The sequence below is a fragment of the Marmota monax genome, unplaced genomic scaffold (genome assembly GCF_021218885.2).
Source record: "Marmota monax isolate L192 unplaced genomic scaffold, Marmota_monax_Labrador192_F-V1.1 WCK01_AAM20220418_F8-fsc00017, whole genome shotgun sequence".
NCBI lineage: Eukaryota > Metazoa > Chordata > Mammalia > Rodentia > Sciuridae > Marmota > Marmota monax.
This window is the reverse complement of record NW_026695241.1, coordinates 14,626,298-14,651,568: the sequence shown is the minus strand read 5'-3', so window position 1 is coordinate 14,651,568 and position 25,271 is coordinate 14,626,298. Positions and strand designations below refer to the sequence as shown.

Sequence of the window (25,271 nt, the reverse complement as noted above, 5' to 3'; positions counted from 1 at the left end):
AGGAAATAAATTATTGAGAAATAATCCTGCAGTCAGAAGGGAAAAAGACATAATACCTAGCTATCAACAAGTACTAAATAAATGGTGTGTGAATACCAGTATTTAAATGGCAAAGAGAGATCCATGGAGAAAAATGTGTAGTGTGTGAGGCATTGTCTTTTTTGCCAAGTGAGTTAGGACACGAGGCACACCTTTGTCCATATGCATTCTATTCAAGTCAACTCTAGAGAAAGGGGAAATTTAACAAATGGAACATCTAGGTGGAGAGGCACCCTGGATTGCATGAAGATGGTTTCTTATAAAGAAAACAGCTTCAGCCTTCTGAAGGATATTTTTAACAAAGCAAACTGGAGGGAAAGCCACACCTTTAAGTTGCATATCCAACAAAAATGTCTTAAGACTCTGAGGAAGAATTAGCTCCTTGTTACTTCTCAATGGTAGCAAGTAGACAGTAAGATCAAGGTAATGGCTAGACACCTTTGCTTGGGCAAAACCATCATAACCATATCACTATTTTTAAACTTTAAGATAAAATAAACACGTTTAATTCCTTTAAATATGTACATAATATGTATACTGATGGCATGCCAAGTCATTTCTATAGACAAATACATGATATGAAACTCAGTAGTTCCAATATACTGATGAATATATTATGCTGGCCTTCAATTAACCAGTAGAATGTGGTATCAGAGGATAATAGTTTATTATTGATCCATTGATGAAATTTGAACATTTATTTTCTGTATCCGAATCTCTCTCAACTCTTGTACTACTGGGGAAAAAAAATGTATGTTTTTAATTGAATACTATTTTGTTGATTATGTAAGATGAAATATGTGTTGTAAGAACTGTTGTACTTCTAATCATGAGGGTTTTTTGGTTTTGTTTTGTTTTGTTTTTTACAATTAAGAGCATTATTATAGAGGACCAATAGTAACAATTCTAATTCATAACTGTTGTTTTCATAGGAAGCTCACAGAGACTCGTCTGAAAACCATTCCCAGTCTTGCATTTTCAAATCTGCCCAATATTTCCAGGATGTAAGTCATTTTTTAATATAAAGAAAAGTTGGAAATTGTGACATGTGATTGTCTAAATATGTTCTGTCAAGGAAAATACTTGTTACACTTGCATGACTCAATGGTATCTTTATTTTTAATATATCTGAAAACACGATGTCGGTTTGATTTTGCTACATCCCTACATCTTAATTCCTAGATAAATTTTTAAACCTAAAGCAAATTTAAATTGATTTGATCTTGAGAATTTTCTTATTTGTTTTTGTTTGTTTGTTTTGTGGTCATGGGGATTGAACCCAGGATACTATACCACTGAGTCACATCCCAAGCTCTTTTTATTATTTGAGACAGGGTTTTGCTAAATTTCTGAGACTGACCTTGAACAAGTGATTTTCCTGCCTCAATCTCCTGAGTCAGTGATACTACACGTATGTGCTACTGTCCCCAACAAGAAGTTGATCATTCTTGATATGTTTTAACATATTTTGTGATGTACCCAAACTTTGGCTGGGAATCTCTCCCATAAACATATTTATGCATCTATCTCTAATCTCATCTAGCCAATTGATTCACTTTTCACCACTAATACAAACGTTTGTATATGGTCAAGAATTTGGCCATTGTTTTCAGACTTCTCTCACTTAAAACAAAAAGAATAGAATTAAAAAATTCTTTTAAACATTGAAAACTGAATTGCTGTACACTCAGAGTGAGGACAAAAAGAAGTTCTAGGGGCTAGGGATATAGCTCAGTTGGTAGAGTGCTTGCCTTGCATGTACAAGGCCCTGGATTCAATCCCCAGCATATCACACACACACACACACACACACACACACACACACACAGTTCTGGATTGGGTTGATAGATAGCATACCTGTGTATGAAACGAGTCAGGTCTTCATTTCACTTCATTGGTTCTGACAGGCAATCTAGGTAATTCAGGCACACCAAATAACACCACCAGGAGCAACCTGCACAGTTACAGTTTCTGGCTAAATCTATTCATTGTATGAACGTTTATTAATTATTGTGTCATGGCAGTGGTTTTCACCCAGAGGCAATTTTGACATTCGACATTTTGCTTGTCAAAACTGAAAAAGTGCAGCTATGGCAGCTAATGGGTCGAGGGGAAGGACACTGTTAAGCATTGTGCCTTGCACAGGACAGCATGCACAGTAAAATCTACCTGGGTCAAAAGTCAACAGTGCTGAGGTTGAGAGACCATTCTCACTGAGCATCTCTGCAAGCTTTCATGTTGTTAAACAGCCTTTCCTTGTTCAAATCCTTGCCTGTTTTGATTTCCTTGGTGGTCCTCTCTCATCTCCCTTCTTTTTGTCAGTGCAAAGATATTCTGATGACTTCATGACATAGACATCATCTACAAAAGTTTTAGTCATTCAACAAGTACTTGTTTGACCACCCCTTTGTGCCAATCGCTATTCTAAGAACTAGGGAGACAGCAGAGAACAAGTGAAGAAAGATCTATGCTCCCATGAAGCTGATGTTCAACTAGGAGGACCCAGACAATGAAACCAAAAACACAAGTAAATTATGTACTTAGTTAGAAAATAATAATGTATGTGGGGGGAATAAAAAGTAGATTAGGGAGCTTCAGAAGTTGTAGACATAGGGAGCCTTCAGAGCAGAGATGTGAGCACAGATTGAGACTTGAAAGTCATGAACAGGCAGAGGTAACTGAGACCAGTGAAAGGTATAACAGAGGGAGAAGATGAAGGAGAACAATTTTAAGAGCATATGGTCCTTGAGGAGGGAATGGGATCCAAAGAGAAGGACTGACTTTCTACAGGAAGATGATTTCCTTCTGCACTGTTAACACTAGAGTTATAGTGTCGGATGGGGTTTCCATCTTTTCTAAAAATTATTAAAAGTTCACCTAAGATGGAGCCGGCAGAGTTATAAATTTGAAGATATAGTTTGAAGCAAAAAAAAATGGGCAATAAAAGGAAGACTGAGATGAAGAGAACATCCAGGAAGATTCAAAGGCCTCACTGAGGCTTCTTCCAGCGGGGCCTTGAATAGAGTGGCCACTGGATTGTGTTCCCTATACCACTTCGGAGCACCAAGCACCTTGCATGTTAATCCCATTTACTTGCTTTCATTTGTAACTACTATGATTTCCTTGAGGCTACAGAATAAGTTTGTTTGTCAATGTCTAAATATAGCATATGTTCCATAGATTTTTGTTGAATGATAGGAAATACACATGCATCAATGATAAAGATACGGTATAGCTCAGGGCAGAGAGGGAGGTTACCCACCCATTATTCTGGCATAAATATTAATGGTGCAAATTTTTTTTCTAATTTGGACAATCAATAACATAGTTATTATAGTCATCGTGTAAGATTTATATGCTAAGAAATTTGAAGAAGAGGTGGATCTGATTTTGTTCTAGTTAGAAAAATGGAATAATAATAATAGGAGCAGGGAATCATTACTTTTGCCCCACTGAAAAGTACCTCCTGTGTGTTTTCTTCACAACCAAGTTATAACTGCCTTTAAGGAGGTGTAGGTTGGAGAAACTAAAACTTCAGTTGGATGATATGAACTGAAGGATTAACCCTCTAAAATATTGAGAAAGGTTTTGCACTTCTTAACTAAGAAATTCAGTAGAAGATATGGTGTAATGCATTGGATGAAAACTTAGGGAAGCAACTTGTCAGTCTTCAAGTTGAATCTTGCTCTTTTAGATGGCTCACATTCATGCATGATAAATCCCTGCAGTCCCTAAACAATAAATCAATATGCTTAAAAGATTCCATTGTTTCCTCTGTTTAATAAACAATATTTGGATCAAAATAATTTATATAATGCTGCTATCCACAAAGGACAAAGGGTTGGGAGACCTGATCAACCAAAGAATAATTGTTTGGAGAATAGGTCATTCAAAACAAAAAGCACAGGGCCATTAGAATCCTCACAATAACCAGGATAAAAAGCTCAGCATGCCACAATGTGAGCATTCCTCTTATAACATTGTGTCAGTGAAAATATTTTACTGAAAGATTCAACTCCAATTATAGGCCAGTGATTCTCAACTTTGCCTGCACATTATAACCATCCAGATGCTTTTGAAAAATAAAAGTGCTTGATCCATTCCTCATAAACTGATTTAATTATCCTGGGCCAGGTCTTGAACATCTGTGTGTTTTAAAAGCCCTGCAGGTAGTTCAAGTGTGTGTATGGGTTGAGAATCTCTGCCATGGTTACGACTGGACACCATCTGTTAATCATTAATTTTCTCAAATGTCAGAGAAAAGCCTCTCCATAGAAAATGGTCATTGAATTTGTCTGTATTGGTCATTCTCATTATAAGATGGAATTTGAGAACACTATTTGAAACATAATTCCTTACATATTCCTGTCAAGTCCTATTTAGGAGTTTCTCTTTTCTTTTCTTTCAGTACTTAAAACTTTTATTTGAGTCATCTTCTGCTTATAAAGTTCAAGACAAATCTTGAATTTTCTACCTCATTCAAAATCAGGAATAGAGGTCTTGAGAGAATGTATAGTCAACACCCTATGGAATGTTCCACTAAGCATTATGTTTTTCTTTTCATCCTCTTGGATACTATACTTCTAATCTCATGCTATTAAGTGCTTTAATAAAAATGATTCTTATTCTGCCGAGGGCGGTGGTGCACACCTGTGATTCCAGTGGCTCAGAAGGCTGAGGCAGGAGGATTGTGAGTTCAAAGCCAGCCTCAGCAAAAGTGAGGTGCTAAGCAACTCTATGAGACCCTGTCTCTAAATAAAATACAAAAAAGGGCTGGGGATATGGCTCAGTGGTTAAGGGCTCCTGAGTTCAATCCCTGGCATGCACACACACACACACACACACACACAAAGATTCTTATTCTCTTTTTTTTTCTACTTAGAGTAACTCATTCATTCATTGACTTAACATACTTATTGAGAATCTACTACATGTCAAGAACTAAGAGATGCATTTAAGATTCAATGATCAAAACCAGACACAATTCTTCATTTCAGAGAATATAGTCTAATAAGATAACATAAATCAAATATCAACCAAACAATAAGAAAGTTAAACTGTGATAATTAGTGAAGGGAGATATTTTATGGTACGATGAGGCCATGCATGGGGAATTTAACCTGGTCAGGAAGGCGGGAGTAAGCTTCCAAAGGAAGTAATAGTTGGATGAGATGTGAGATGAATTGGACTTAATGTTCTGGGAAAGCTTAGGTATCATGGGACCTGGAAGTAAGGAGTTATTAATTTTAGCATAATTTGGTAGAACACATGTGGGTTGTGTATGTTGCATGATGTGGGAAGCCCCTAACAAAGAAGTTATGTCAAAAACGGTACGTTTAGAGTTCACAGCCCAGCTAACTTCCTACTTTGTCTTATATTTTTGTGATGTTCAGCTACTTATCTATAGATGGAACTCTGCAGCGGCTGGAATCACATTCCTTCTACAATTTGAGCAAAATGACTCACATGTAAGTACAAGCAAAAGTGCAACATAGACCTGGGCAACTGACACCTTTGGAGATAATTTTGGGGCTCCAGATGGCCCTGAGAGCTGCTTTCTAGATCATAGTCAAACCTCTGTTTATGATTAAATTCATAACTTGTTCTCTCTCTCTCTCAGTTTGTATTAATCCATCCTAATTACTTTTCACTTACATAGTTGGATTCTGGACTTTCATTCATTCTCTTCCTACTATGTCAGCAGATTTTACTGGTATGTTGTGTATGTCAATAAGTCAATAAATACATACTGAGTCCACACTTGGTTCCAGACCCTGTGTAAGAGTCTGCAAAATGGACATCTTTTTTCCTTTATTGGGAAAGAGAAGGGTTGTTTAGTGAGATTAGATGGGAGGGGAGTTGATAACTGTATCTCTGGAGTTGGTAAGAATTGGATTTGAATGCTGGCTTCTCTGCCTGCCCACTAAGCATGGTCAAGCCATGGATTCTTTCTCAGCCTTATTTGTACAATAAGGATATTAAATGTTCCATCTGCATTTGATTATTGTAAATATAGAATGATATAATGCAGGTAAGCATTTACAACAGTGCCTAGCACATTAATATACTTCAAAATCAATATACTTCAAAACCATTTTTAAAATTTCTCTAGTACTTTATAATATAAGAAGTTTTACATAAACAATCACCTTATTACTTTAAGCATTACATTATTTTCATCACATATTATGAAATACTAACTTTTTAAAGTGAGTGTATTAGTTACCTTTCTGTTACTATAACAAAATACCTGAAGCAATTTATAAAGAGAAAGGGTTTAGTTTGGTTTATAGTTTTGTAAGTTCCAATCCTCCAAGATCAGTGAGAGGAGAGGGAGAGGGTATTACTTTGGACACTGGTGAAGTTGCATATGATGTTGGAAATAAGGTCAGAGCAAATTGCTTACCTCAAGAGCCATGAATGGCCTGGGTCCCACAGTCCCCTTTGAGAACAAGCCTCTAATGACCTAGGACCTTCCACTAGTCTCTACCTCACCTCCCAATAGTGCCATCCTGGGAATCAAGCCCTCAATACATAAACATTTAGAGGATACTCATCCAATCCATAACAATACACACAAAATTATCAATTTATAAATGCTTGATATCTTCTAGTCAGTATATTAGATATCTCATATGCATTATTTGTACAACCCTCATTTAACCCATGAAGTAGAGATCATTATATCCATTACTTATGTATGAAAAACATAATTTTAATAAGATAATAAGAAGTATTAGGATCCCTAATAAGAAGTATGGGGTTTTTTATCACATATTTCATAATATGTGATGAAAATGATGTAATGCTTAAATAAGGTTTGTGTAAAACTTCTTAGATTATGGGGTAACTAGAAATAGATAAAAACCCTCACAAAGATGAAAGCCCAGATTTGAATCAGTAAAAAATAACTGGGCACATAGAGAAAAAAAAAGCCAAGAATTTATGGGAAATAAAATTTTTTAAAAAGAGAGAAGAAAACAGAAAGTAATCCATAGGAAATACAGATATTGGAGTTAATAGACATAGATTTTTAAATAACCATTACTTAATGAGTTCAAAAATTTAAGTGATAAGAGAGATAATAGACTAGAACTTGAAACTCTAAAAAATGATCAGTTAGAAACTCCCAAACTTGGGCTAGGGTTGTCACCCAGGGTAGAGTACTTGCCTGGCACTTGTGAGGCACTGGGTTCGATCCTCAGCACCCCACATAATAAATAGTTATTATGTCCATCTACAAATATATATATTTTTTAAAACTCCCAAACTTAAAATGTCAGTAATTGAAATAAAGATCTAAAAACAGGAGTTTAACAACAGATCAGACAACTCAAAAGAGAATTAGTTTCCTGAAAGAGTTCAAAAGAATATACCCAGCCTGAAGCATGGAGGGGAAAAGATATTAAGAACTATATGTTATATAAAAGGTTAAGCATATCTATGGTTGAATTCCAAGAAAGGAAAAAAGAAGGAATGAGAAAAGCAGTATTTGAAAGGAATTTTTCAATTCTCTTATGAGATATCAAGTTTCAGATGTTAGAAGGATGGCAAATCCCAACTAGATGAATACAAAGAAAATCTCATTAGACATCACAGTAAAATTGCTAAAATGTAAAGACAAAAAGAAAATCATTAAAAAGCAAGAGAAAATTATTATACAATACTTTTGAAGACAATAACAGCAAATCAGAAGGCTATTCAACAAAAATGATGGAACTCACAAAACAACAGAAAGATATCTGCAAACAGCAAAATAACAACAGCAAATACCTAACAACACATCAAAAATGTTCTTTAAAACTGAAAAGAGGGGCTGGGGATGTGGCTCAAGCGGTAGCGCGCTCGCCTGGCATGCCTGCGGCCCGGGTTCGATCCTCAGCACCACATACAAAGAAAGATGTTGTGTCCGCCGAGAATTAAAAAATAAATATTTTTTAAAAAAACTGAAAAGAATAATACTTAACAAAAGTTGAGAGAATTGGTTGCCATTAAGCTTGTATTAAAGGAATTATTAAATGAATTAGAGAAAAAATGATCCCAAATGGTAGCAGGTTCTGTGCAGAAAGAAATGAAAAGCAATAGAAAAAGAAAATATGTAGATAAATGGCAACAAATTAAAGACATAAAGAACTGCTGAAATAAATATTAGATTTAACCCCAAATAATCACTGAATTAAATGTAAAAGGACAAAATATTCTATAAGATACAGAGATCACCAGATTGGCAACTTTTTTTTATATGCCAAAGTTGAATTTTTATTATATTATGGTAATCTTATTCTGAAACCATTGTTATATGATGGGTACAAGGCAAATTAATTATGAGATGGTTCTACTAGTATATGCAAGTGTTTTCTAATTGCATAAATCAAGACTGGAACATTTTGTCATAGCAGACCAACAAGGAAACTGCTAAGAAAAGGGTCATATCAAAAGGGCTTACAAATCCACTTGAAGAGTTACTTTAGGCTTTAGTAGGATAATAATAGCAATGACTTAAAGCCCACCAAATATATTTTTAAAAATCCAACAATATGGTGCTTACAAGAGACATATTTTACATATAATATAGGAAGGTTGAAATTGAGAGGATAAAATATATGATATGCAAACTAGCTAAGAGAAAATTTATATAAATATAACACAGTATGAAGCCTTATCATATATAAAAATGGGTTCTTCATAGTGATAGAAAGAATTACTACACCAAAATAATATAATGATTCTAAATCTAATATTTATAAGAGCATAGCTTCAAACCAGATAAGCAGAAATTGGCAGAACTATAGAGAGAAACAGTCCACAATCACAGTGGAAGCTGATTTTAATATAGCTTATCAATAATTGATAGAACAAGATTAACAAAAAAGTAAATAATTATACTAATAAGAAATAAGAAGAGTTAAATAACATAATTTACAAACTTGACCTTGACTTATAAAAAATACACCTCAAAATTGCCAAGTACATCCTCTTTTTCAAAGACATGTGGAATAACTGCTGAAATCAACCATATGTTGGACGGCAAAGCAATTATCAATTGCTTACAGAAAACTAAAATCAAATATGTTATTTGACCAGTAAATAACCTGACTTCTAAATAACTCTGATGTTGAATAACCATGAAAGAAATCATAATAGGCATAGGAAATTTTTTAACTAAATGAAAATAAAAATACCATACCAAAACCTGTGGCATGCAGTTAAAGTCAGGTTCAAAGAAAAAGGTATAGACCTAAAAGGACACAGACTAAAAGAAAAGACTGAAAGCAAATCATTTGTGTATTTTTCACAAGAAATTCATGTAAGAAAGAAAATCAAAACCAAAGAAAATAGAAGAATACTGAGGCCCAAGAAAACAGAAAATTCTGCACATTGGGGACAGCCATTGACAAACTTTAAAAAACAAAGACAACTCCAAATATAATTCATTTATCAAACTGTTTTCTGTCTCTCTCACCAAAAAGTAAAAGCAACTAATTTGTAATAGATCCCTCTATAAATTGTTGACTTTAAAAGCAACTCTTTTGCTTTCATTTGTTTCCTCATAAAGTGGTCAGTTATAAGTTTTCTTATAAATATTAATTTCCCCCAGAATTTTTCCCTTCCTAGAGAAAAGAGAATTTAAAAATAATAACTAAAAAGAGGATAAGTTGGGGCTGGGGTTGTGGCTCAGTGGTAGAATGCTCGCATAGCACATGTAAGACCATGAGTTCGATCCTCAGTACCACACCAAAATAAATAAATATTGTGTCCAAGTACAACTAAAAAATTTATAATTTTTTAAAAGAGGATAAGTCTACAAACAAGTATCCAAAAAGATATTTATTTGAGGTATTGAGAGTCTAATATCTTAGAAAATAAAAGAATAATTAATCTTGCATTCTTCACATTTTCATAATGTGTGTGTGTGTGGGAGGGAGAGAGAAAGAGAGAGAGAGAGAGATTATCATCTGCAAATGGATTTGCTCAGCATAAAAGATAAGTGAAGATTATTTTTTGGAAGCATGACACCCAAATGTTTAATGCATTTATTTTTAATCATTTGTTAATCAGTGACTAAACAAAAAAAAGGGATTATGCTACTTGCAGGAGAAAAAGAGAGCTCAAACATCACTCATTTTCCCACCAGGAATTGAGAATGATTTTGTGGAGTTAAGGGAGGAAGTCAAATATCAATATGAAATCATTTGTTTTATCTATAGGCCACATAGTACCATCAACCAAACTTTCCTGGGATCCAGAAGTGCAGAATTAAACCCCTCTGGTTTATTTAGAAAAGAGAACTTTTAAACCATGTTGAATTTTCTCCAAGGTTGGATACTAAACTAGGAATACATATTTCAAATGCCAGTGCATCTTGCCTACATTTATTGAAGAGCTTCAACGGGAACATCAGCAGCAAAAGAACAAGATGTTTTTCGTTTTGTATGTGTATTTCCTTCCTCAGCTGCCTCTCAGACTTGTTTTGGTTATGTGATTTGGTGAATAGGAGGTTGAACTAGAAAAAACACAGGAATCTGTAGTGTTCCCACTACTAACCATCCCTGCCAATGCCTGTTCGGCCCTCTTCCTTCAGGTTCTTTAAGATGGTTTCCCAATTCATGTTTTGATTTTGTTTTGTGATATGGAGTGTTGGAACATAAGCACTAAAATTGTTTCTGTTCATGACCTAGAGCTAGCATTAAAAAATATAAAGCTACCCACTCAGTACTTTAACACTTGTTAAGCCTGTGGCCATTGAACCTTACAGGGCTATATGGAAGATTCAGAAGAGTGGATTATTCTGTTCTTATCAAAACTTCCTCCAGGTCTGAGGGTATGGCTCAGTGGTAGTGTTCTTGCCTAACATGCACAAGACCCTAAGTTTAATGCAAGCACTCAAAAACAGAAACAAACAACAAAAAGGAAAACAAAACAAAAGCAAAAAACACCTGCCTCCTCTGTGATACCACAATCCTGGCTGTACTCCTGGTTGTCGGTCCTTTGCATTATCCTTTGCTGGAGGATCCCCGCTGCCTTTTTCACTTCTAATTGTTGGAGTTCCCTAGTATCCAATCCCATGTCTTCTTACTCGGTATTCTCCCCTTATGTAACCTTGTCTGATAATTCACAAGTTTGTGTATCTAGTTCAGGTTTGTCTTAGCATTGGACTAGATGCCTACTGGTATGCTAGACCATCTTCTCTCAGATGTCCCCCATATATCTCACATTTCATCTATTTATTTATTGGTGCTGGGAGTCATTATCTCTCATTTTAAATAGCCCAAACTGAAATCTTGATTGTCCTGAAGTTTACTACTCCTTCAGAATTTGCTGAGCCAAAAAAAAGATACCTGCAGTCATCTCAATGAAAATCCCAGATTCCTAAAGAGTCCCGTCTTCTCTCCCATCACATAATTCCAGTATCTACAGATTTCTGGTTTTATTCAAATTTGAAAAATTTTGCCCAACATTTCAATAGAATACGTTTGAAGTGGTGCCACTGTTGCGGGAAACAAGCCAGTCAAGAAGCAGAAAGCGGCACTTAAAGAGAAGGAGAGCTTCAAACCTTATACGTCAGCAGGCCCAGAGGAGAACAAACTCCAAATTCTGAGCCCTAATCCACAATTTCTTACAACATTCATTGGTTTTTTTTGGCATAATCTTAGACCTATCATTTTTTTCCTTTCAAAAAAATTCCTAATTTACATGACTGAGGGCCTCCTTGTGTGGGGTCTCTAACATAAATGATGTTTACAGAAACACATAAGGAGAGAGGGCTCTTTTCACAGGAATCTGTTAAATCTGTAGCCTTGAAAGCCTCTCATAGGAGTGATTACATTTCAAAAGGAGGTAGTCAGACTTCTACAGACAATTATTGACAATCCAAAAGGTAGGGACCCAAGGTTAATTAGGTTTCCATAAGAAAGGCTGACAGAAGAGTAGGGGAACTAACCCTTTCCCCAGGCATTGGATTTTTCATTATCACAGTCTTGTAATTTCATTTTACAACTAACTGGGTCTGGTTTGACCATCTCACCATGACAGTTCTAACCCTAATCCTTAAGAGAACCTATGCCTTTTACTTTAGATTCTTGGAGCCCTGAATTACCATATAAGGAGTCCAATTACCCTGATGAAGAGGCTGTGAAGGTAGGCCATGAGATTATGTAGAGATGGGAAATGGCTTGTCTGAGCCTAGCCTTCTAGCAATCTCCATTAAAGATTTAATATAAAAGTCATTTGTCTTAGAGTCAATTTATAATAATGAAAATTCATAAACTACTCAAATGACTGGCTTGAAGAAATGTTAAATATAAAATATCACGCAGCCACAAAGAATCTGTTACCCTAGATATTTCACTAACATAAGAAATGCTTTTATCATAATGTCATTTAAATTTTTTAAATTTGTTTTTCCAATAGAAACCTAAAAATTGTGTATATTTATGGGATACCTCGTGATGTCCTGATACATGTATACACTGTCTAATAGTCAGATCAGAGTAACCATATCTAGCTCCTCAGATGTTTATCATTTCTTTGTGATGAAGTGTTCAAAATCCTTTCTTCTAGCTTTGTTGGCCAGGACTCTAATGATGGGTGAGTAAAGGTATCACTCCTTCGCAGCAGGTGAAATGTCATAGTGGCTTCCTATGGCCCTCCACTTGTTTCCCAGTTTGGTATGTTTTTTTTTGTTTTTTGTTTTTGTTTTTGTTTTTTTAGAGAGAGAGAAAGAGAGAGAATTTTTTAATATTTATTTTTAGTTTTCGGTGGACACAACATCTTTATTTTATTTTTATGTGGTGCTGAGGATCCAACCCAGCGGCCCGTGCATGCCAGACCAGCGTGCTAATGCTTGAGCCACATCCCTAGCCCCTGGTATGTTTTTTTTAACTCATGAACTGGTGATGTTTGGAGTGTAGACAAATATCTCTAACGTCAAAGGTCATAATCAAGTACCATGATCTATTAAATAACCGAGGTCAGCTGGGCATGGTGGTGCATGCCTGTAATCCCAGTGGCTTGGGAGGCTGAGGCAGGAAGATAGTTCAAAGCCAGCCTCAGCAAAAGTGAGATGCTAAGCAACTCAGTGAGACCCTGTCTCTAAAATAGAAATACAGAATAGGGCTGGGGACGTGGCTCAGCGGTCGAGTACCCCCGAGTATAATCCTCGGTACTCCCTCCCCCACAAAAAACAGTTGAGGTCCGAAGGGAGGGGAAAGGAAATAAGGAAGTCAGGAGCTGGAGAGTTCCTTAATAGTAGATGAGTTTAAGCCTTCATTGCCTCTCCTTTTGTTCCCCCTTTTCCCACCTTAGAACTACCTTTTCTCCCTCTGCTGTTTCCCCATATTGTTTGGGGTTTAGGTTTGGAGAACAAGTGCCTGGGACAACACTGACTGTCTCGGACAATCAGAGCCAATTTCTCTGTTCATGGCTCTTACTGAGAATAAGCAAGTATGTCTCAGAACAAGAAAAAAAAAAAAGCCAGAACCTAGACATATGATTAAACCTAGTACATGCTAAGTTATTGATCTGTTAATTTGTGATCATACTGCCTCCTGGACGTTGATGTTACACTTTTCACCTCAGTGTCCATTTTGTTTGAAATCCAGTGAAGTGGAATTAAACAGCAATATGTCATTTAAATACTTTTTACTCTGGCAAATGATATCCTTGTAATTAACTCAAAAACAAAAATCAAAACAAATAACAACAACAACAACAAAAACTGTCTTTGAAGTTAGAAGCCTGAGGATAAGGCCCAGTGTTGTCTCTGTGTGACAGATCAGGTACTTAATCTCTCTAAGCATGACTCTTCTGTTTCTCTGAAAGATAGGGGTGATTTTTTATTTATTTAGTTGTCAATGGACCTTTACTTTATTTACTGAGTTATTTATATGTGGTACTGACAATCGAACCCAGTGCCTCATTCGCGGTAGGCAAGTGCTCTACACTAAGCTACGACCCCAGCCCAGGGATGATCTTTACTTGCTTCACAGAAAGCTGTTCTTTCATTGTCTCATTGGTGCAACAGCCTGGGTGATGAGGAGCACACTCAGTCTCTTCTAACCCTGTAATCATCATCATCTGAGCCTGAGCTTTTCAAATCAATAAATCTAAAAATCCTCAAATATTTCTCCAGCATAGATAAATAACCCAACTCCATAGAAAAGCACACTTAACCAGTCTGTCTGGCATGTCATAGTCCAAAGATAATTTTAATATGGAATATATACTACTTGCTGTATTTAGATTTTGGAATTTGGGGGTTTTTTGTTTTTTGCATGCCCTTCTAATTTTTTTTTCTTTTGAACAAAATAACAAATAAAAATTGCATATTTTTTGCCTCCAAACCCATGTACCAGAATCGACCATTATTAGCAGTGTGCTCTATATTTTCAGCTCTCGATCGAATTCACCTTGCTCTGCTGAATATATATATAGCTAGCCTCCTCCGTCCTTGGGCCATAATTGCTTAACTTGAAATTGCAAGGCACAAATTCATGCTGTCAGGTATGCTAGGAACACATTCAAATTTGGACTGCTCTTTCACCCTTCTCTAGCTGGAGTTGTTTTTCTTTTTTTCTTTTTAACTTGCCTTGAGCCCTTCTTTCTTTCTGTCTTTGAAAGGATATTACTGCCTGCATTTGTTATCTTTCTCCATTTAGCTGAACTCCTGGCAATCTATGTCCACTCTATGCTTCTGTGCTCCTGGAGAGATTTTTAAGCCACTTGTGAGCAAGTGTTGAGCTGGTGGCTGCTTCCTTCAAAAAGCAATTTCTTTTCCCTGCTTGGGTATCTTGTTCATTATTCTTTCTTTCCTCTTATACTGTCCTCCCCTCCCCCAGAAATCCATCTCTTTTGTGTCTCTACCCTCTCCTCGAGACCTCTCCCACTCCCTTCTTCTCTTTCAGGTCCCATGTAACTTCCCAGGGTCATTGAATCAACAGTTAGAACAGCAACGTTTTGATTCCTTTTCATTCACTGCCTTAGAATCTGACTCCTGTGGGCGCATTTCCTTCCATTGTGGACATACTTTTAGGCCACTCAAGTCCACCTGCTCAAAATGATCTCTCATCAAGCAATTTTCCAGACTGTAAAACACACTCAATTTCCAATCTCTCCTATTTTACATCTGTTTGTCTCTAACAGCAGCTGGAAGCCTCCTCCCCAAATGGAAAGTTCTGGTAAAAAGTTTATGGCTCACCTTGAAAAAAAAGAGAGAATTACATCTGCAGAGACTGATAGTCTCTGGAGGGCAAGGCAGGATCATTATGAGATTTTGGAGTAGGGTGGCCAATGGTTCCAGTTTGTCCAGGACAGAGGACTTTCAGTTTTAAAATTAGTTCAAAATTTAAAGATTGGCTTAAGGAGAGTCTTTCCATGCAGAGTCTTGGTTAGGGAAATGGTGATTTAATAATTTAGGACTAGTCGGGACACAGCAAGGTGAGGATTTTGAAGTAGGGGGTTCCCAGAGTCTTGGGAAGCAAATGGTTGATTCTTTTGGTTGAAACACTGATGAGTCTTTCTTTTAAGAAGTTCCTATATTGAACAGTAAAGTTATGATAATTAAGAAAATGAGCCAGTAAGGTTATATTACTATAGACAGTAAGCTATGTGTATAGGGAGGAGGGGGAGTAGATGTTTTCTTTTCTCAGAGTTAATTTCATCTTCTTTCCCAAGGTCAGTTTCATATCCAATGTCCTTAGTTGAAATACCTAACCTAGCAGGGTATTTAATTTTTTTTTTTGCTAGAACATTACAGCACTTTTATGACAAGACTTGTGTGTTCTAGCTTTTATTATACTTGTGAAAATAATGAGAAGACCATTATTTACAGAAGACTTAACCTGTAGGAAAACTACGTAGCCAACCTTATACAGATATTATTTAATCCTCATAAGAGCTCTTTGAAGAAGGAGGTGTTGCTATTATGTTATTATCCTTTACTTTAAAAATTTTTGAGGGAGGGGGATACTGGAAATTGAACTCAGGGGCTCTTTACCGCTGAGTTACATCCTCAGTTCTTTTCACTTTTTATTTTGAGAGAGTGGGTTGCTAAATTGGTGAGGTTGGCCTTGAACTTGTGATCCTCCTGCCTTAGATTCTCGAGTCACTGGGATTATAGGCATGCACCACAGTGCCCTGCTTATCAACCCTGTTTTATAGAGGAAACAGGCTAAAAGAAGGCAAGAACCTTGTCCAAATTCATGCAGTCAGAAGTGACAAAGCCAAGTTTCTAGCTCAGATCCATTTGACCCATTTGACTCAGTAAAAGGGGGATACTTCAGGTATTTGTTACAACGTGGATGAACCTCATAGACATCATCTAAATGAAAAAAGGAAAACAGAAAAGACTACCTATGAGATGATTCTATATATAGGAAATGTCCAGATAAAGCAAATTGAGAGAGAGAGAAAACAGCTAGTGGTTTCTAGGCATGAGGGAGGGAATGCAAATGGTTAGTTTTGTCATTGAAAGAAATGTTTTACTGGATTGTGGTGATGGTTACACAATTCTGTAAATTAATTAAAAATTATTAAACTGTGTACCTACAGTGCATGAATGTTATGGAAAAGTTTTTCTTCAATAAAACTGCTTTTAAAATGGCACAGGTCAGATTCTATGTTTTCTGATTGGTACCCTCAATGACTAGATATAGGTCTCTTTAGGAACCAAGCCCCAGGATTGAAGTGGAGAAAATGTTACATGCATTTGTGGACATATCATGAATATATCAGAATGAACCCCACTATTATGTATAACTATAATGCACTAATACATTTTTTTAAAAAAAGAATCAAGCCCCAAGAGCCAACCCAAAAGGAGAAAGGCTACAGGTTTTACTGAATTTTTATGTATTTTCCTATAAGCATAGAAAGTATCTTTAAGCTCTTTTAACCAGTCCACATATGTTGAATATGTTTAATTTTACTAGTGACAACCCATTTCTAACTTATTGGTTAGTGAGTTGCTTATTTCATTGATGCTGTGTTCTTGATCAGCACATATGTATGTATATACACATATGTATAAATCTAAGCATGTAAATTACAGACACATAAAACAGCACAACATACATCCTGGAGAGTCTTAAAATACTCACATCACAAAATAAACCCAAGTGAACTGCTTAGGCTCACTGCGTACCTTACGTCTGACATACCAGTCCACAGAACCTGACTGCCCTTGTTACAGGGCTCCATCCATCGTGAAATTCACGCGGCCTCTCCCTTTAGTGTTCATCACCTTGGCCAGGATTCTGGCTACTGTTAATCAGATAGATGTTTGTCCTCAGCTTCTCACCAAACCATTGGAGAGGTTTTTCTTTTCTATCTAAATATATATTTTGTAAAAAAAATCCCTCTGTAGTAGTCAGAGTTCTCTAGAGGAACAGAATCAACAGGAAGTATGATTATAAAAAGGGGACTTATCAGGCTGGCTTACGTGACCAGAAGCTGGATAGTCCACAATGGCCATCGGCAGGCTGGAGAGCTGGAGGAAACAGTAGCTGCGGAATCCAAGAGGTTGAAGCCTCAGAACAAGAAGGATTAAAGGTGCTACAGTAGTCGGAAACTGAAGGCTTCTGGGAATCACTGGCAGAGTCCACTTTGGAAGAGTGAAGAAGAGAGAGTCAGATATCCTCAGCCGATCACAGCAGCAATCAAGAACCCATTCAAGAAGAATCAAGCTTGTATTTGCTGCTGCTTCCTTGTTCTTGCAACTTTTATTTCATCCAAGCCACCATCCTATTGGATGGTGCTGCCCCTGCTTAGGGAGGGTCTCTGCTTTGGTTTGCTATCATACATGTCAATCATTCCTAGACACACCCTCACTTACACACCCAGAAGCCTCTTAATCATCAGCATCTCTTAATCCAATGAAGTTGACAATTCAAGTTAACCACTTACACCCTCAGATACTACAATTGAGAGAAAGGTAGTCCATAAGTGCAAACAGATGGAGATCAAGCCCATGAAGCAAAAGGACTAAACAGCCTTTGTGTCCCTGTGAGAGCCTGGAGTAGAGTGATGGTGATGGGACTAATTTCTGAGATCAATAGTCCTTGAACCACCAAATAGATGCATATTCTTCTTATGGACATTTGTTAAAGCTGATTTATGTTGTTTTCTCTTTGGTAAAAGCAGAAGTAAATGTATACGGTGACTGTTTTCCTTGTAACTTTTACAGAGAAATTCGAAACACCAGAAGCTTAACTTTCATAGACCCTGATGCCCTGAGAGAGCTCCCCCTCCTCAAGTTCCTGTAAGTCCTAACTCCCTTCTTTTCACTTTTTTTTTTTTTTTTTTAGAATTTTAATGCTATTGTCTTCCGGTAATCTCCCTAGGATTTTATACTATGAGGTCATTTTCATAATGTATGGTTTGGGTTGAATTGTTTCTTGTGACTTTCTTCCCACCCCTTCTCATTAGGCAAGGTCTCAGGTGAAATGATTCACATGTTTAAAACCCACTGGAAGAATCAGTGCATAGTTCTGGGACCAGAGACCTGATCCAAGAGATGTGAGGGAGTGAATGCTGTTACATATATGTAACCTTTACATATAGTATCACAGGGCAAAACAAATTCCTGAGAGAAAAATGGTCAATTTTGTTTACAAAAGGATATTGAAACAATATTAAACTGGCTGCTACATAGAACACACACACAAAGTCACAGAGGATAAAATTTAGTCTCTTGAGGTTAGGGGACAAAAATGAAATGGAAAGGAACAACCACTTACTGCTTTGCTTTGACAATCCATTCTGAGCTGACTGTAAGCTCCATGAGGGCAGAGACCACAACATTTTTGTTCTCAGTTGTATCCTTATTGCCTAGCACAGAGTAGGTGCTCAATAAAAAAAAAATGCATTCAGTGGATTTGTATTCATGAGCTTAGGCCCTCTAGAAACTGGCTAGAAGAAGCTTCTTTCCTGCTTATATGCATTATAAAAATTAGAAAAATCTCTAAAAGGGACTAAACCCTAAGCCCAGATATACACACTATTACCATTTCAGTTCATTTCCATCCAGGCTTTTGAAATTAAAGTGTACACCCACAGATATTTTATGAGAGAAATCTTTAAGGATGAATAGAAGTTATCCAGGAAAAGAAGGAAGAGTAGATGATGTAGCAGCATGATAAAGGCACAGAGTCCTCCTTTTAAAGGAGGACTTGTTCAGGGTTTTGGAGAAAAGTCAGAAGTTTCTTTAATCTGGCATTTCCAGCCCTCTGCTTTGTGGCCTCCATCTGACTCTTTGGCCATTCCCCACCCCATTCTTTTACATGAACCCCCATTGCAATTGAGCTAGTTGGTTTACTGTACTTCAAATACACCTCATCACCTCATGGGATATCATTTTTCTTCTTTGGAATCTTCCATTTGCTCATTTTGAGTTCTCTGGTTCCTGCCACCTCTTCAAATTCTATGCCTTCCACTAGAGAAGGAGTTGAGTCTGAATTTCCTTTTCAAGGTGCATCAGTGAGGGCTGGGGTTGTGGCTCAGTGGTAGAGTGCTCACCTAGCATGCATGAGGCACTGAGTTCGATCCTCAGCACCACATAAAATAAAGATATTGTGTCCACCTAAAGCTTTAAAAATAAATAAATATTAAAACAAAAAAAAGGTGCATCAGTGAAACTAGTTGTTTGGTTTTCTACCAGACCTTCTATAAAGATCTACTGGGTAGTGTCTAGGACTCTGGGACTCACCACATGCCCCAAATCTCACAAAAAACATTTCTACTTCCACTAATTACATTCTAGTAACTGCAATAAACCTTAAACCAACTAAGTCTGGGTGGCATCAGGAACCTGAGAGCTTTCGTGCTCATGTTGTTTTAAGCACGTCTTTTAATCCTGACATTTTTTCCTAGGTGACACAAACTTTGGAAGGGGAAGACATTGTCTTCGAAAATTTCCTTTATTTTCTGGACATTTTAAAAACAGTTCTAGTGCAAATGTACTCCCAGGTTATTGCTGTAGGAAAATCATTCTTTTTTAAATATATTTTTTAGTTGTAGATGGATACAATCTTTATTTTTATTTATTAATTTTTATGTGGTGCTGAGGATCGAACCCAGGACCTCACACATACAAGGCAAAGGCTCTACCACTGAGCTACAACCGCAGCCCAGGAAAATCATTCTTAGCAAAATAATAATGCAATAAAACATCGAATTTGAAAGAGGAAGACTGACTTGGTGTTGGGTAATCCTGTGTTCCTCTTCTATCTTACTCTTATCCCCCATAATATACATACACATAATATCTTCCAATCAAAATAAGGAGCTCTCTCTCTCTCTCTCTCTCTCTCTCTCTCTCTCTCTCTCTCTCTCTCTCTCTCTCTCTCCACACACACACACACACAGAGGAAAGAAACCTAAATTTCTATTTCTAGGAATCCCACTGGGTCCAAACAATGCCTGGAGTATTCTAAGCAGAATAGATATATTGACACTGATTAGATTACTGTGTCTTGAGCAAATATCATCTCGTGGCTAGAACTTACCAATAATCACTCAGATAGTAAGCAGAAGAGTTAAGATTTGGCTACAAACTGACATTATTCTACTTCTGTGTTAATTTTTTTGAAACCTAAAATCTTTTTCTTCTTTCATGTAATTTAGTGGCATTTTCAACACCGGACTTAGAATATTCCCTGACCTGACCAAAGTTCATTCCACCGATGTATTCTTTATACTGTAAGTATATACAACATGATGTGTCATATTTTTATCATTGTCAAGAACTAGGGTGCAGCCATGGGGGGGTTCAAACCCAAGTGAAGTAATTGTGTCAAGGAGGAAACGGGGATCAATTGTGACTACACTGGTAGAAGCAGCATGGAAGGATTGAAAAACGGCCATGGGGTTCAGTGATGTGGGTCAGCAGTGACTCTGACATGAATAGTTCTTGTGAAGTGACGGGAGCAGGAAAGTCAGTGGGAGCTTCTTCTGGGCCAACGTACAAGAGAGGATGTGAGGGGTTGAATTAGAGTGATGATCACAAACTCTTGAGAACTTTTATTATTAAAGGGAACATAGATGTCCCACTAGTTGAACCATATTGGTTGAAGAGATTTTATTTGAGACGTGAGAGAAATATTATAGAATGTTTGCCAATGGGAATGATTGAATAGAAGGAAAAATTAATGATCACAATGATACTTTATTTTTCATAGTGTTTTAAACAGGTTTTCAAACACTTTCCCATGCATTACATTTGCTTCGCTCAACCACCTGATACGGCATAAAATGAAGTTATGATTTTTCTATTTGACAAATGAAGAAACAGAGGAAGAAAAAACATAAGTGATTTTTGCCTGACTTGCTCCCATGGAGCAGTCAGAAATGACGCTCAGACTACTTGTGTTCTTTTCCAAAACCTGTAACATATCATCTTACCTAATTGTATAGAAGTAAAAAGACACATGCAGAGGGAATTACACAAGTTGAGTTTGACTACAGAATCAGCAAGATGTGGAGTGATAAGATCCAAACTCTTGGGGTTTTCTAGAAAAAAAAATTGGCCATACTTCTTTGCTGCAGAAAAGCTCAGCTATCTTCTAGAAACTAGACAAGTGTAGAAAGTTTTTCCAGAATATCTGCCTGGCAGAGCTTTTCAAATAAGAGGACATTTTAGCAATAGTCATGAAACAAAATCCATGGATTCCTTTCTCCCATGGAAAATTCTAGTGGCTCTGGACAAATGCTGCAAGTTCAGGAGAGGTTTGTGAAATCCATTTGCTTCCTTTGAGATAAGTAAATTGGGGACCTCAGCTCTTACCAAAGCTTGCTTGCTCACTACACACCCAGGGTTCTGAATTCATGTCCTTCTCAGACAGCTCTTAACCACCTGATCTCTGAGCCACCAGTGGTTGAAAAGGGTCAATAAAACTTAACAGTAGGCGTTTGGGTTGTGGCTTAGTGCTAGAGCACTTGCCTAGCATGTATGAGGCACTGTGTTCGATTCTCAGCACCACATATAAATAAATAAAATAAAGACCCATCAACATCTAAAATGTTTAAAAAAAAAAAAAAAACAGTAAATAAGACTAAGCTGTGAGCTTATTTAATCTGCATATGTATAACAAAAGTCCATTTCCAGGAAGAAAGCATTTTTTTTTTCAAGTGTTCTTGTCCCTCTCTTTCAGTGAAATTATGGACAACCCTTATATGACTTCAATCCCTGTAAATGCATTTCAGGGACTGTGCAATGAAACCTTAACACTGTGAGTATTGCCAGTTTCACTCTTGCCAACAATTGAATATTGTTCTGGGCCACTGTCATAATTTTATAGACCACCCAGAGCCATAATACCCTGTAATGTTTATATTCTACAAAGAGTTTCATGTAATTAAATAAGCATATTGCCTTGTGCCATGGTACACTGTAGATTATTATTTCCAAACAGGTTTAGAAAATAAAACAAGAGTATTTCCTTATAGCAGTGGTTGGTTTTCTTTGTTTGGTTTTTTTTCTTTCTTTCTTTTTTCTGGGAAGGATCAATTAGGCTTTACAGATTACATGGCCTCAACTCTGCCTGTGTTCCACTAAAATTTTATTTCCAGAAAGAGATAGTGGACTAGATTAAGCCTGCAGTGGCATCGTGTTCTGTATTCAAGTATCCCTATTTGACAGATTTGAATTTGCTGTAGAGAAAATTTAAGTGACTTTCCCTAGGTCACTGAGTATGAGAGTGGTGATAAGCTCTGCAGTCACACTCTTACTCAGTAGTGGCAAACTTATTAAGCTCCCGTAGGTGATGCTATACATCATTCTTTGACCAGAGCTTGAATGGATTCTGCTCTGTAGCTGTTCAAAAGCAGATGCTTAATCTGGGATAGTCACAGAATGGCTCTAAAAGGAGAAGATCTAATAGAGGTATAAAAGATAAGTTAATTCTCTTTGTATTAGCCAGAAAGTAGAGCTGAGACCACCTCTGCAGATCCCTTCTATTTTCAATGCCACTGCCCATGTTCAGGCCTGGTGTGGAGTTTTTGCCCAAATTGTCACCCAATCTCCCTGTTTCTGCTCATGCTACGGTCTCTAGTGCTCTGTCAAATACAAATCAGATTCAAATGCTCCCCATAAAAACTTATCCAAGCCTCCTCACAACTTTCTAAGGGGCTTTTTTCCAAACCATTCAAATTGATCAATTTGGGATCTATGAACTATCTCCACTGTTGGAAACCTGTGCACAACGGAGCCTTTCAGCTAATCCTTCTCCTCACACTCCAGGGAAGAAGACTTTTGAAAAGACAAGATTCCTCTTCAGTTATGATTTCTTTTGACAGAACAGAAAAGACCTGGGCTCTTGTCCTGCTCAGCCCCAAACCTCAACACAGCTTTCCTTCTTTGTGAGGGTTTCCATTGTATGATTTAGGGCCCATCACATCGCGAGTTAAAACTCTATCATTCTCAACTTCTTTACAGAATGTTGTTACTCTCCCTTTTAGACAACTATTTCCTAAGGACCTCATATCCCAAGCAGCCCTCTCAAATGAAAGCTGCTCACTGTCCCCACCCTGCATGAGGCCCATTTTATAAACATCTGAGCAGGGAACTGAATATTTCCTGAATACAGAGGTGGGAATGGCAGGGGTTGTCCATTACCTTTTTGTATGATCATTTCTGCATTGATGCAAAAGTCCTTTCTCCTTTGAAGCCCATTCTCAAAGAACTGTAAAAATGAAAAGAGGCACATCTAACAGTACAGTCTGTGCCTGTATTCCTGATAGGACAGAGTACGGCAAAATTTACAATCCTTTCTTCCTTCCTTCCCTGCTTCCTTCCTTCCTTCCTTCCTTCCTTCCTTCCTTCCTCTTTTCCTTTTTCAAAAATGTCTACTTGTTCATGAAGTTTTATTTAATCTCTGTAATATAATATAAACGAAGAATATTTTTAATGTCCAGAATGTTCAATGAAGTTTGGTGAAGTAAAATGCATAATTTTCACAATTTTGTAAAAGAATTCTAGTTCAGAAAAAAATAAAGTTATTCATTAGTACTTTCTCAGTCTCCGTAACGTGTCCCTGAGGTATATGTTATAGTCTTTGCCCAGTAACTGGAATTAAACTCACTGTGTAATTATTTAAAACAAAATAAACAACAAAACCATGAGATTGTTTCTCAGTTCCCCACAATTATATAAGATAAATACAAATCTTAGGGTGTTCCTTTTAATGTGATCATCTCAAAAGTGTCCCTCATTGTGTTAGGTATAGAATGATTTGATCATCTTAGCAACCTTTTGTTCGGGAATTATCATCTTATTTTTAGAGACATAGAAACTGAGGATGAGACAAGTTGAGAAATTCTCAGGATCACCCGGCTCTTAAGTGACAGAGCCAGATCTAGTTCCACATGTGAAGTCTCCTATGGACTTCTTAATGCATTACCAGAGTTTACATGGGGCAGAGTACCATCATTTTCCAAGTTCCCCTAGGGGTGTCCCTAAGAGTTGCCACCAGCTGTGCCTGATTGTAGTCATGGCTCTCTTCTCTTCAAGCCAACAACCACCAGTAACGCCCACACATCCCAGAGTTCCCAAGACTGGGGCTCCTTCTCCTGCAGAAAGGGTGGGTGGAAAGAATTGTATTTGAGGTCAGGATTCCTGACAGTTCTAAACTACTGTTTTTGGCAAGTCACTTCCATGTCTTAGTAACTTCACTGGGACATGGAGGTGGTAACATTGCATACAGGTCCCCTGTAAATCAATGTATTAATTAATCCATTGTAGAAACATGGCAACGAGTGAAAACATTAAAATTTCCATAGAATGGGTTGGTCTTTATACTTTCTTATAGTTGTCTATGAAGTTCAATTTAATTCAGCCCACAACCATTAAGTGTTTAATCTGTGGTGAGCTCTGAGGGTAAATAGATAAAATACAAATGGGAAATAACATCTTGAATGGAAAAAAAAAGAGAGAGAGAGAGAATCCATGTGTTTAGATGAATGTCTTTCAAAGTGTTTATCTTAAGAAACTGCAGTTAGGCCTCCATTATTGACACTGGGTTAACGATTACCTGAAACTCTGTTTCCTGTGTGTATGTGGACATTTAAAACAAAAATCCTTTTGCAAGCCTTTGTTCTTTGACCTGAATCTGCTTCTAAGAAAAAGCTTATTTACTAGCAGCAGAGTCCGAGAATCAATATTCACACTGGAAAATATTATCTTGTGTCCTAAGGAAGACATAATGTGAAGTTTCTCTGTGAGGTGCATATGTGAGACTGTA

General features: G+C 37.0%; 1 protein-coding gene across 4 annotated transcripts in view; it reads left to right on the top strand.

The window, feature by feature from the left end:
* The window catches only part of Tshr (thyroid stimulating hormone receptor), a 145,151-nt gene that overhangs the window by 73,838 nt on the left and 46,042 nt on the right, over nt 1–25,271 (top strand). For 2 of the 4 annotated variants that reach the window (XM_046440731.2, XM_046440732.2), the window contains exons 2-6: nt 972–1,043; nt 5,433–5,507; nt 18,221–18,295; nt 20,659–20,733; nt 22,185–22,262. In XM_046440731.2, the coding sequence (XP_046296687.1) occupies nt 972–1,043; nt 5,433–5,507; nt 18,221–18,295; nt 20,659–20,733; nt 22,185–22,262 (375 nt within the window). Of the gene's footprint in view, nt 1–971; nt 1,044–5,432; nt 5,508–18,220; nt 18,296–20,658; nt 20,734–22,162; nt 22,263–25,271 lie in introns of those variants that run through there. The other 2 variants (XM_058577766.1, XM_058577767.1) reach the window with 2 other exon arrangements.